Source organism: Centrocercus urophasianus, unplaced genomic scaffold, assembly GCF_019232065.1.
Source record: "Centrocercus urophasianus isolate 14NV4802_14NV808 unplaced genomic scaffold, USGS_Curo_1.0 seq_25, whole genome shotgun sequence".
NCBI lineage: Eukaryota > Metazoa > Chordata > Aves > Galliformes > Phasianidae > Centrocercus > Centrocercus urophasianus.
Window position 1 is genome coordinate 13,862,226 of NW_024884811.1, and position 14,222 is coordinate 13,876,447.

Consider the following 14,222-nt stretch of genomic DNA (forward strand, 5'->3'; position numbering starts at 1 on the left):
TATTATGTGATTCTACGATTGCAGCCAGGGCCAGGGAGGCTATTTGGTGCCCAAGGGCTGCATAGGGAACGAGGAGGCTGTTGATGTCCCCACCACCGTTCCAGAAGCTGGGCTGAGATCCCGAATTAGCGCTGAGGGGAGATGGGTGACACGGCCCAGCCGGCGGCACAGGCGAATTCTGTGCCAGGAAAGGAGCGGCGGCACGAACTCTGCCGCCCAGCGCCCGGCCTGAGACGGCTCCTCGTCCCCTGAGTTACCTGGGACGGGCTGAAGCTCCCGTCGCCAACCCCTGCCCTCCTCGGGGACAGCCCGGCTGCGCCGAGCGGCGACGCGGCGGCCACACGAGCAGCACACCGCATCGGAACCAGGGCCCGGCCGGGGAGGGGCAGCGGGCGGGGGCTAGGCGGCGAGGACGGGGCGGCGCCGGGCGGGCGGGGCCGGGCCGGGGCCGGGCGGGCTGGAACGAGCGGTTGCGGCGGCAGTAGGAGAGCGGTCGGGGTACGGCGGCATGGCTTCGTCGCAAGGCAAGAACGAGCCGCGGTTCGCCGACTGGATGGCAGCTCTGCCCGACAGCATCCGCAGCACCCCGCTCACCAACCTGGCCATCCCAGGTAGGGCCGCCCCTGCCTTCCCCCCGCTACGCCGCCGCGAACAGGTGGGCCGCTGCCCGCCCTCTGCCCCTCTCGACCGCGGGGGGGGGAAATGGCGGCGGGACTCGCGGCGCCGCTGCCGGTCCGCGTTCCCCCCGGGATGGAGCCGGAGCAGGAATCGCTGCCGCAGGAGCGGCGCCGTGCGGGGCGCTTCGGCGGTGCTCGGCGCCGGGCATCCCGGCTGGCGGTGCGGGGCCGCGTGCCGAGCGCTCCGTCCCGGCCGTCATACCGCCGGCACCCGGCCGAGGGTCGGCGGCGCGCCGGCGGCGACCTCCTCACTCCCGGACTTTCTGTGTTTTTTCTTTTTCTTTTTTTTTTTTTTTTTTTCTTTCCAGCGAGGTGCGGGCTGTGGGTTGACCTAGGCGAGGCGGTGGGTGGCCCTGGTGGGTGGGCTGCGTGGTTCTGGTGCCTTGCCCGGTATGCTGGCCCCGGTGCCCGCCGGGCTCCTCAGGCGCTGAGGCTGCGCTCGTGTCTCTCGAGCTCCCCTGGGGGAAGCGTCCACTTCTCGCAAGTTTTGCCCAGCAGCTCCTTGTGCTGCAGCGATTTGTAACGCCAGCCGAAGACCTATTTAAGTCAATCGCGGCAGTTTCACTAGAACTTGTCTTCTGTAGCAGAAAGCTTTGCTTTCATAGTCTCTTGCAGCTCATGCAAGCTGTGGCTCATCTTTTATTGCTACACTGTATTTTTTGCTGTAGGTTGGGTATACTGGGTGTAAAACTTCATTCCCTCCTCAGTGTAGGGACCCAGCATCTGTAATTATGATGTCAAATCCTGTTGGAGCTATTAAAAGCTTTTGGTGTTACTATCTCTTTGTTAGTCCTCAAGCTACAGAATGTTCCTGTAGAAAACTGTCTGTGATGAGAAATGGGTTGGTTTGCAATTCACTGAGTCTTTACAAGTTAAATGTATTGTTTTAGAGTCTTTTTCTTGGTTTTGACTAACCTTGTGTGAAATTGCTTGTGAAGTGGATCAGTGTTCACTGGTTTCTTTTGCTGAGGCTTTTGGGGGCATCTCTTACTGAGCACTCAGTTACTGTCTCTCAATCCTTTAGTAAAACACAGGACAGGCTTTCACAGTGCACTTTCATTAGAGCTTTGGTGCAGCTTGGGCAGCAATAACACAGTCATTCAGATGTTTTATTAACATTTCTGAATGTTTTTCGTTTTTTTTTAAAATGATCTCTCACAGACCCTCTTATTGCAAAGTGCAAAGAGTGCCCTTAAATTAGCAGAAGGGCTTTTTTCACATAATGGTGAAGGATGTAGTTCTTTCCGTGAAATTATCTTCAAAACTTCTTTAACTTCAGTGGCATAAAGTGAAGACCTTAGGAATCTGCCTTTCTGGTGACATAAACTGATGTAAAATCTACTAGTTTTTCTGTTTTGCTTCTAAAATGCCAGTTTAGGCAAATAGAGCTGTATGGAGAGGGGGGAAATAGAGCTCTTATATATTGGTCTGTCATGGAGCACAGGCACACAGCCTCCGTGGGTACTGTTGCAGGTAAAGTAATCGTACCTTCTTGCAGTAGATTGTTACCGTGTTCAAAATGCAACATGAAAATATACAAAATATACAATGTTAGGGCAAAAGGGATGGGATTGACTTAATCTTTCAAGATGAAGTAATGTTTTAGACATAGACAAAGTTTGTTTGCAAGTTTATTTCCATATGACCAAAGCTGAAAATTAACGTTGTGTGTGTGTAACATAAGCACTGCTTCCTGAGTTGCTGATGCAAGGAATGTGCAGAATCAGAAATCTATTAAATCAAATCTTTTAGTTTTGACATAGGACTTTTAAACTGTTTTGCAAACTAATGTTTCCAAATTCTCAATTATTGTAGTAATGTAATCATAAAACAATTTATGTATATAGTAAATAGAATTTTCTTTACTTTTTTTTTTTTCTATAACAAAGGAAATTAACAGTAAATTATTTTATTTTCTTTTGAGCAGGATATAAGCTTTCCTTGCAGTAGTAGGAATACTGTCTTTGAACTTAATTCAGCTGTATAGAATTCAGCTTAGAGTACTGAGGAAGAGTACAATGCTCATGTGCAAGAAACCAACTATTAGCTTGAAAATGTCAGAATGAATTTTCCAAATGGGTGTATCATCATTGATCCAACACAGAGGATATTTCATTACATTATGGAAAATGTTGTTGTTCTATTAGAAGCCACAGGTACGCTTCTCATTGTTTCAGGCGTGCCTGGAAATGAGATGATGCACTGTGTCTGTTGCAGAAGAAAGACACAAAATACGTAGCGTCGTGTTATGATAGAATGTAAGCAGTAATACTGCAGCGTTCGTAATGTTTAGAAACATGATAGATCATACATAATCTATTTTTATTTATTGGTTACTTGTTAAGCTTAAACTCTTGCTTCCATAGCCAGTGCTGGGTTTTGTCAATATCCCAGCATAGCCATTCACTTGTTTTGTTCTCAGCAGTTCAGGCCAAGTATTTTTCTGAAGATAGGGAATCCAGTAGAGGAGGCACAGATCTCTATTACAGCGCGTGCCAGCTTTGTCAGTCAAACTTTTCCATTTGGATTTCTTCCAAGTATGAGAATGTCTGCTTATACCATGATATTTTCTTCCTTGTCCCTGCTGGCTGTATCTGTGTTGCTGCGTATTGCAGATGGCAAATTTTCCTCAAGTGGAGAATGCCAGTAACATCTAATAGTATACATTGTGTGGAAACAACAAAGTCTTCTAGCAACCAGAAAATAATATCATGTTTAATCTTCTATTGCTATGACGATTAGAACAATGAAGGAGTTATATTCACTTCAGGGTTTTTCTCCTACTGCTTTAAACTCCTGACATTAAAAGATCTGCCTGGCTAGAGACATAACAGTCTGATTTAAAAAAAAAAAAAGGTGGGGGATTGTGGGTTGCTGGCTGATTGTTTGAGAGAGTGTCTCACAGTACTTGTTAAGGTGTAGTTTTGATGGATGGCTGCGCCTATTTACTGGGGCAAGACACGGCTTTCTGTCGATAATGTAGGCTTATAGAACTGAAGTTTTTGGGCCCCCAAATCATGGATAGAATGTGAAGTGTAGAGTCTGTTCTGTTGCACCGATGCTCTCTTCTTATTCTGGATTGACGACATAAGCTGTGTGCAGTGCAGTAAAATAGGCATCGGTAGGCAGCATTTCCTTATGAACTGACCCACTTAGATCAATTAACTTTTTCTTATTGACAGTCTGTAGATAAGCGTGTAGTTTTGAGTCTGAGTTTTATATAAATTATGTATATGTTACCTTTCCCCCTAGTCCTGATTTTCCAAGCATCTGAGAAAGCCTTTACAAATAATTTACAGTGGAAGAAAGTGCTTTCCTCTTGAAGTAACAAATCTTTCTACCAAAATTATAGCTTGCCTGCAGTTAGTTATATGAATAATTCTGATGTGCTAGGGACATGTATAAAATCCTCTGAATGAATTTGAGACCCCAAATACCTGTGAGTGCTTTGTTTTGAGTGCTGAGACTTTGTTGTTTCATGTGAGGGTTTTGTGCTTTCTTTGAGTAGATGAAACCTTTGGCCTCAGCATGTGCTTTTGTCGCCTGAGGATTCACTGTAAGCAATACAATTCTCAGTGAAAATTATTTTCACTTATTACCAGCTTGGTGGCTGTGTTTGCTTAATGTAGTTTCTTAGAATGAATCCACAGGATCTGAATAACGTCTTTTGTTTCTCAGATAGGATTTTTTTTTTTTCTCTTTTGACCTATAAAGTTCTTTGTCCATTGGCCAGAAAGCAATTACTGGATACAGCAGAGCTAAAGTTGACTCATTTTAAATGAGAAGGAGATTTTGGCAGGTGGAATTCTTTACTTCTTATTGTGCTATCCATATTTGGAAAGAGGCTTAGGGATCTGAAATTCGTATTCCCCACTTTTCCATCATCATCAGACTTTTTTTTTTTAAAAAAAAAAAAAAAAAAAAGCAGCAGGACCTCGCAGAAAACTGCCTTACAGAAAGAGGTGATGTCTGCTGGTGTCAAAGATTTTCAGTAAATGTATATGATGTATATAAGGTACAAGAAATGGTACAAGAGACTTGGGAAAAGAACATTTACAACGTTGTAGTTGCAATATTTTGGCTATTTTCTGGATAACAGCATTGAAGAAGTAGCATAATGACTTCTTTTCTAGTAATACTTTAAATTTCTATCTTCTGTTGTAATACCTTGCAGATGTTTGAGTGGTTACTGCTTGGACAAATAGTTCTCACTCTCAGACCTACAGAGAACTTTATCACCTTTTAATGGGCTAAAAATATTTTCCTGTTGGTTACATGCATATACAACGTTTTCATTTGTAAATGCTATTAGGGATCTCTTTAATTTTGAGCCTGAAAAGCTGATGAAATTGATGTTCTTAGTGTGAAGAGGGGTGTATTTAGGAAGTCGTTGGAGGCCGCTTCATCTTTATTTATCCACTAGTGGTCAACAGAATACCTCTGCTTTTCTGTGTACAAAATTATTTCCACTTTCTACTGTGAACTGATACTGCAGGTAGCCTTATAAATAAGCTGATAATGCAGGTCCCTACCTAGCTTTTAGCCTACATACAAATGTCTGGAAGAACTGTTCTTTTGCCAGCACAACCTGTATTCTGTCATAGTGCCCTTCTGCCTTAAATAAGTGCTTTATGCTTTCTTTTCTGATCTGAGAATTAATATGTTCATGACTGACATTCCTGACTTTTCCTTTGTTAGCCAATTTCTTAAGTAATGAGCTTCTTTTATCTTACCTACCTGTAAAATAACCTCTCGCTAGCCTTGCACATGTTAGCGTTATTTCCAGCCTTTTCAGAAGTACTTCTCTGACATGGTTTCTGTAGCATTCACCATTAATTCTCCATGCCAGGGTGTGTTTCTAGCATGCAGAGAGTGAGACTGTGTGGTTTCTCTTACTGCCATGCATTCAGGCTCTTCAGCGTCTCGCCTGTCTACTTGGAGGAATAACTTGAAACCACTTTTTCTTGGTTTTCCCAGCAGGCGGTTCTTATTTAATATGGCAGTTTCCTTCCCTTGGTCTCTTCTGTGTAGTTCCTGCTGAGCTGACGACTTCTCTTGCCTTCCTTGCATCCCACTACACTGGTAGGTGTGGCAGAGGAAATGACTGCACTGCCATCTGGAATTATTCCCTTCTTTCCACCTCATTGCGTTTGTTTCATTTCATCTCTTGGCTGGAAACTTGCAGTTCCGTCTTTACATCAGGACTGCTTTTACCTTGTATGAAATTTTAAACTCTGCAAACGTTTTATTTTTGGTAACTTTTGGCATGGTCTTCGACGTGAAATGATACTTACTTTGCAGGTGCTCAAGTGCACTCAAACAAGAAAGTAATTAAAAATGCAAGTTCAAAGCAGGCCACATTATGAAACCACAACTTTGAGTAGAGGATTTATCCCTCTTACAACACTTAATGTATTTAAAAGAAAAACTTCAGTGTCTTGTACTGCTCTGCCAATGGAGATTAACTAAAGTTTTAGCTATGTAATTAGACATTTATTATTTTATGTCTAATAAATACTTTTGAAATTCAAGGAATAGGCTTGGATTTAACAGTTCTGATTTTCAAACCATTTCCAGCAGCTGTTTCCAATGACAGTAACATTCCATCTGTAGCCATTCAGAAAAGCTTTCTCACTCTATCCTGTACAAAATGCCTAGCATACAGATAAAGAAAAACAGTGCAGTGGGTGAACAGCTGGGTGATGGGTCAGGCTCAAATGTCTAGAATAAATGGGGTTGCATCAGGCTGGCAGCTAGTCATTAGGGGAGTTCTGACAAGCTCCATTTTAGGGCCAGTTCTCTGATGTTTTCATAATGATCAGATAGAGGACTCAGATGCATACTAAGTAAGTTTGAGTTTGACACCAAGTTGAGAGGAGCCTTTTGGGCAGAAAGGCCTTGCAGAGACTGAAGGGCTGGGCAGTCACCAACCACATGAAGTTCAAGAAGAGCAAGTGCCAGATTCTGTGCCTGAGACAGGGCAATCATAGAATCACAAGGTTGGAAATGACCTATAAGATCATCTAGTCCAACCATCTCATCATCACCATTTGCCACCACAAGGCTACTAAATCATATCATGCAGCACATCGTCCAGACGCCTCTTGAACACTGCCAGGGATGGCGACTCCACCACCTCCCTGGGCAGCCATTCCAGTGCCTGACCACTCTCTGAGAGAAATAGTTCTTCCTTATGTCTAATCTAAACCTCCTCTGATACTACTTGAGGCCATTACCCTGTGTCCTGCTCGTTGCCTGTGAGAAGAGACCAAATCCCTCTTCACCACAGCCTCCCTTCAGGAGGTTGTAGAGTGCAACGAGGTCTCCCCTGAGCCTCCTCTTCTCCAGACTAAACAATCCCAGCTGCTCCTCATAAGACTTGTGCTCCAGACCCCTCACCAGTTTCGTTGCCCTTCTCTGAACACGCTCCAGGGCCTCAACATCTTTCCTGTAGTGAGGGGCCCAAAACTGAACACAATACTCGAGGTGCGGCCTCACCAGTGCTGAGTAGAGGGGGATGATCACTTCCCTGCTCCTGCTGGCCACACTATTTCTAATGCAGGCCAGAATGCCGTTGGCCCTCTTGGCCACCTGAGCACACTGTTAGTTCATGGTCAGTCGAGCATCAACCAACACCCCCAGGTCCTTCTCTTCTTCACACTCATCCAGCCACTTGTCCCCAAGCCTATAACACTGCATGGGGTTGTTGTGCCCCAAGTGCAGAACCCAGCCTTGGCCTTGTTGAACCTCATCCCATTCACCTCAGCCCAGCGATCTAGCTTGTCTAAATCCCTCTGAAGGGCCTCCCTACCCTCAGGCAGATCAACACCACCTCCCAGCTTGGTGTCATCTGCAAACTTACTGAGGATGCACTCAATCCCCTCATCTAGGTCATCAATAAAGATATTAAACAAGATGGACCCCAGTACCAACCCCTGGGGGACACCACTTGAAACGGGTTGCCAGTTGGACTTAACTCCATTCACCACTACGTGTTGTGCATGGCCCTCTAGCCAGTTCCTTACCCAAAGGAGTGTATACCTGTTCCTCAGTGGCCACATTCCCTGCTGCATCAAGTATAGGATGAGAATTATCTTTGGTTCTTCTTTTGCCGTTGATATATTTATAAAAGGATTTTTATGTCTTTTACTGCAGTGGCCAACCTGAGTTCAAGTTGGGCTTTCGCCTTCCTAACTTCCTCCCTGCATACCTTAGCTACTTCTTTGTAATCTCCCCAAGTAGCCTGTCCCTTCTTCCAGAAGACATAGACTCTTTTTCTCCCTGAGTCTCAACAGTAATTCCTGGCTCATCCACACCAGTCATCTTCCCCTATGGCTTGCCTTAGGGCATTCAGGGGCAGTTTGTTCTTGTGCCTTTAAGATTTGAGGAGCGTCCAGGCTTCCTGGGCCCCTTTACCCTTGAGAAGCGACTCCCAAGGGACCCGTGCTACAAGTGCCCTGAACAGATCAAAGTCAGCCTTCTGAAAGTTCAAGAAGGTAGGTTTGCTGGTCACTCTTTTGACCACTCTTTCTCCCCAAGAATGGAGAATTCTACAATTCTGTGGTCACTCTGCCCAAGATGGTCCCCAGCTTTCACTTCTCCCACCAGTCATTCCCTGTTAGCAAAGACCAGATCCAGCAGGGCACCGCCCCGATAGGTTCTCCTACCAGTTATGTAAGGAAGCAATCTTCCATGCAGTCTAGAAACCTCCTGGACTGCTTCCTCTGTGCTATATTATATTTCCAACATATGTCAGGGAAGTTGAAGTCTGCCATGAGAACAAGTGCTGGCGATCGCATGACTTCTGCGAGCTGCTCATAGAATGCCTCATCCAACTCTTCGTCCTGATTAGGTGGTCTATAACAGACCCCCAAGATGCCGCCCCTGCAGGCCTTCCCCCTGATCTTTACCCATAGACACTCCACTCTATCATTCCCAACCCCAACCTCTTCAACCTCGAAACAGTCTTTAATATAAAGGGCCACACCACTACCCTCCTTTCCTCCTCTATCCCTTCTGAAGTGCTTATAGCCATCTATCACAGCACTCCAGTCATGGGAGTGGTCCCACCATGTTTCGGAAATAGCAACAAGGTCACAATTAGCCTGACTCCCAATCGCTTCCAACTCTTACTGCTTGTTGCTCATGCTGTGTGCAATGGTATAGACACATTTCAGACGAGTCATCTGCCTCACCCCCAGCTCAAGCATCGTTCCCCTAGAATGCTCATTCCCATAGAGAGGCTCATCTCTTGAGAGGCCTGTTTTGAGGGCCCTTCCCCCTTCATAGCTCATTTAAAGCTCTTTCAATACACCCCACTAGCTCCTGCGCTAGTATTCGTTGCCCCCTTTGAGATAGGTGAGTTCCATAGACAGACAACAGGCCAGGGGCCGAGTAAACTACCCCATGATCAAAGAACCCAAACTCTCTGGCTTGACACCAGCCTCCAAGCCAATTATTCATCACTTGTGCTTTCTGATTCTGCTCAGAGTCCCTCACTGCCCCTGAAGATATAGTGCAGAAGATCACTTGAGCTCCCACTCCTTGAACTAAACGCCCCAAAGCCCTGAAATTTTTTTCATCTTGTGTAGACTTCTCTGAGCGATTTCATCACTGCCCACCTGAACTACAGGTAGTGGAAAGTAGTCAGATGACCTAACCAGCTTTGGGAGCTGCCTGGTTGTGTCCCTGACCCAAGCCCCAGGAAGGCAGCACACTTCCCAATGGCCCAGGTCAGGTCTGCATATGGGGCCCTCTGTTCCTCTGAGAAGTCAGTCACCCACCATGACCACCCTTCTTTCTTTCCTGTCGGAGGCAGTCTCAAGGCATGAGGGTGACCGCCTCGCCCTAGGCTCTCTCCTAAGCAGATCCTCCATCACCTCTCCAGTCGCCTCCCTTTCAACTTCCAGCATCTGGAACCTGTTACTTGGAGTTGTGGAAGCGGGTTAGGCAGGCAGGGGTGTCTCTTGTGACACCGAGTTGGGACTCTCTTCCAATCTTCCTCATCAGTGAGGTCTGTCTGACTGTGACAGGCAGGGGGTCCACCACCTGTCTGTTTTTTTTTTCCTGGAGCCCTTCTCTCTGGTAAGCCAGTGAGTCACTCCACCAGTCGATCTCCCGCTTACACTCCCTGATGGTCCTAAGTCTCTGCACCTCATCCTTGAGCTCCACCACCAGGCTGAGCAGCTCATCCACCTTGCACAGGTGAAGTCCCTGTCACTCTCCCCGGGCAGAAGTAGGCTCAGGCACTCTCTGCAGCCAGAGGCCTGAACAGCAACATTTCTCTCTAAGCATTCCATGTGGGTCGCCAGGGTCTTCGTAGGATGAGCCCGCTGTCTAGTGGAGACTATGTTTCAGCCTGTGTTCTCAGAGACTGCCAAGGAAAGCTGGTCTCCTGAGCAAGGAGGGACCAGAGCTTACAATTCTCGCTACTGGACCCACCTCCCACACGCACAGATATAGCACCCTATGGGAAGTGTAGGCTGTGCTCGCTCACTGAACCTCCTCTTTCTCAATGAGCAGAAACAGTGGCTTCTCACCCGATGTGACTCGTGGGGAGAAACTAGCTTCCACCCTCTCAGGAGCTATTTAAGGCTTATTATCAGGTGCGAAGGTGTGAATTTGAGGGGGGGTGTCTAAACCGCGCCGCTAATGTGCCAGTTCCACCCCTGGTGACTCAGGAGCCCGCCCACAAGCTGCCGGCTCCCAGCAAAAGCGCAGTACTGATGCTAGCCTCAAAAAAACCCTAAAAAAGCCTTAAAAAAAAGCCTTAAAAAGAGCTTTTTGATTGGCCTTTTTTTACTCCAGATCCCTTGCCAGCGCAGACTTACCTGCTCAGAAGCTAGTCTCCGCAGCAAATGACCGATGGCACGTTTGTAAGGTGTTTAAACCGTGCCGCTAATGTGCCAGCTCCACCCCTGGTGACTCAGTAGCCCGCCCACAAGCTGCCGGCTCCCAGCACAAGCGCGGTGCTGATGCTAGCCTCAAAAAAGCCTTAAAAAAGCTTGAAAAAAAAAAGCTCCACAGCAAAAATTCAATTCTGGATATGTGTGCAGACTGAGGATTGGAACCTTAGAGAGCAACCCCATGGGAAGGGATCTGGGGGTTCTGGTTGATAGCATGTCAGGTCGGAGTCAGCAGTGTGCCTTGGCAGCCCAAAAGACCAGCCTTACCCTGGGGTGCTCCAGACCCAGCACTGCCAGCAGTGGCTGTCCCCTCTGCTCTGGGCTGTGCACCCTCACTTCCAGCACTGGGTGCAGGTTGGGCACCACAATATAAGGAGGACATACAACTATTAGAGAGCATTCAAATGAGATCTGTGAAGGCGGTAAAGGTTCTAGGCGGTGAGGAGTGTGAGGCTCTGCTGGGGTCCCTCGATTTGGGGTCCCTCGGAGCCCAGAGCAGGCTGAGGGAAAGCCTCAGGGTGGACTTGTCTGCCCAGGGCTGTGAGCACGGCCTCTAGCTGCTGGAGTTCAGAAGGTGTCTGTACAACGCTCTAAGACTTAGAGTTTGAATTTTGGGCATACCTGTGTTGAGCTAGTTAGGCTTCATCCTTGCGGGTCCCTTCCAGGTCGGTTTATGGTTCTGTGTTCTTGTTTTACCTTCAAGGTGGGTACAAATCACAGTGCTGTGTTTGTGAGCAGCTTGTACGATCCTTACAGTAAAGTTCAAGAGGCATTGCAAATAATGTAATTTGGAAGAAGGTTGCTTTAAAATATGAAAATTTGAATTTCAATTTAAGCTTTTGCAGAGCTGGTTGCTTTTTCATTTGATCTGCTGTAGCATGTGTTGGCTACATCTTTTTGTATTCTTCTGAACATTTGTAGAGTGAGAAATAATAACTGTAAGGAAGTACTGAAATGTTGGAGTAAGTCAGTATAAACAAATGCAGTGAAACACTTTTCGCCTTCTCAAGTAGCCATCAGAAATTGGAATTACTAGTGGTTTCCTCAGGAGGATTTCAAGGATAAATAATTTGCATTTATTTTCATGTATATATATATTGTTTATATTTGCTCAGCAATACCAGCTGAGGTCAGATTTCACTTATTTGTAGCACGGTTTGGTTTCTTTATTGAGAAGTAACAGTTTGTGCTGAGGACTGGTTGGGTAATGTGAAACTCTGAAATATCTGAAGTAATTTTTTAACTATTTCCAGTAAAAGTAAAATTGCAACTGATAATAACAGTAATAGTAATCACTCTCTAAGTTGTCATCTGTCCAAAATGCATGCAGAAAAGCTGGGGTTTTTTTTTCCCTAGGAGAAAAATGCTGGGCAAACAAGAGGGCTTTAGTGCTAGAAGGTGCTGAGTGCATCAGGTCCCATGGGATAGTATGGGTCTTCCATCAGCTCAGACCCAATTGTTCTGAAGAGATTGTGGTGTCTCTAACGTAGCAAAATGTCATATCAACTTTTGAAGTTGTTTCTCTTGGGGTGAAATGTAATATATTCTATTTTTTTCATCTTAAAAGCAGAATATGTACTTTTTTTTTGGCTGAATCCAGTCTTTGTCATGGTTTTCACTATGATCTGATTTAGCAGAATCATTAGAATAGTTTTCTGATGTATTGCCAACTTCTAAAATGCTTGTTTCTATTAAATTATGTTTAATTTTTTTCATCTAATCTTTCATCTGTTAGCTTGCATTCCTTGTGCTTTATTTCACAGTTGATACACTAAAATGATGCATTTAAGTATTTCAGAATATCTAGAAAAGGAGAAAGGGAGGGAAGGAAACAACAGATACCCTTAGCAGCAATTCCAATTTTGGCTCCCCTCTGTCTGTGACACTTAGGATGTCTCAGGTGATTGAAGACGTATGACTTGAGCTACTACTATAAAAGTGGAAACCTATGGAGGAAGCTTATTATAAATTTTGCTACTGATTTGAAAAAGCCAGGATAAAGCCAGAGCTAACCTGACCTTTAAGTAACTTCTAAAGGCTTTTTTTTTCCCTGCAATTTTTAAATCAAAGCAAAACATAATGAAACAGGTAGATATTTCCTGCTTTACCTTGTGGTGCTGTCATCCAGAATGTATTAATGTTTGTTGTTGGATTTTTTTGTTTTTAATCTTATTAAACATTTGGCAAGTACTTACATTTTGGCAGGCATGCAACTTGCTTTTATAACTATGGAAGGTTACTAAATTGGGACTTAAGTGAGAATGTTTAATATGTGAGTTGTGTATAGTGCGATGTGATCAGTCTGTTGGTCTACATCTTAAAAATTTTTTTAGTTTGTTTAAATACGTTTAAAAAACTGCATATTCCTCAAAAGTGAGTTTCAGACTTTCCAAAGCTGAATGATGTGTTCAGAAGACGTACCAACTGAGAACAACAGAAATTGTTTTCTGATGTTTCATTCAGATTTCTACTATTAAAGGGTAGAAAAGATACAGAAAAAAAGTTTTAGTTTTTTACTACCTCTGAAGCCACTACAAAGCTGCTCTTTTTCCAGCGTAGACTAGGGCTACTGATCTCAAGAAAAACACTAACATTGAGGCTGGGCTTGTTTTTAGGAGAAGAGATTAATTATGAATTGTGCTCCATGGGATGTGGAGTAATTCACTGACCCCTAGACAATACTGTGGGAGAAAGGCTATTTATTTGTTTATTTGCAAACTGCAGATCAGTGCAGTGGGGTGATCTGGGGCTGTTCAAAGCTGTTCTTGAAATTCCTCAGAAAGTGGGAGGAGAAAGCCTCATGGAAGCAAAGATCTGACTTGGGCATTAAGTAGCAGATGCTGTGGGTTAGGTGGCATTCATCACTGTCTCCATTTGCACTAAGAAGTACCATTTAGGGTTTCCCTCCCAGATCCTCTTATCTGCAGATACGTTCTGGAATTGGCTATGCTCGCTGCCTGTATGTAATGGGCATCTACCTATAATGCCAGAGTCACCTATGTATGTCTTTGGTCAACACATTCAAGTTTAGGACTATGTAGGCCATTTAAGTATGTGGATTTAAATCTGGATTTTCCTGTTCAGGAAGTAGCTTTGTTTTGTTTCTTTTTTCTTATTAATACTACAACCTTTTCCAGAAGTCATTTTACCATCTCCAGGCATGAAATGGAGGCTTTTGCATTGGCATGGAGATGCTCAGATTTACAGAACCACAGAATCATGGGGTTTGAGGAGACCTCGAGATCAAGAGTCCAACCCCTCTGCTAAGGCAGGTACCTGACAATGGGTCACACCGGTAGGAGTCCAAATGGGTCCTGAATATCTACACAGAAAGAGACTCCACAACTTCTCTGGGCAACCTTTTCCAATGCTCCATTGTCATTACTATAAGGAAGTTTTTCCGTATGTTTTTATGGAACTTTCTATGTTCAAGCTTTAGGCTATTACCCGTTGTCCTATTGCTGTGCACCACTGAGAAGAGCCTGGTCTCATCCATTTACCTCCCACCTCACTTTAGATACTTATAAACATTTATAAGATTCCCTCTCAGTCTTCTTCTCAACCTGAGCAGAGCCAGGTTACTCAGTCATTCCTCATATGAAAGATGCTCCGGATGCTTTATCATCTTTGTGACCCTCTT

The 14,222-nt window shown here is 44.9% G+C and overlaps 1 protein-coding gene across 1 annotated transcript in view; it reads left to right on the forward strand.

Annotated features, from left to right (window-relative positions):
• Window positions 1-508: 508 nt before the first annotated feature.
• PLCXD3 (phosphatidylinositol specific phospholipase C X domain containing 3) overlaps window positions 509-14,222 on the forward strand; it is a 93,513-nt gene continuing 79,799 nt past the window's right edge. The window contains exon 1 of the mRNA XM_042825863.1: window positions 509-611. Coding sequence (XP_042681797.1) covers window positions 509-611 — 103 coding nt within the window. The remainder of the gene's footprint in view (window positions 612-14,222) is intronic.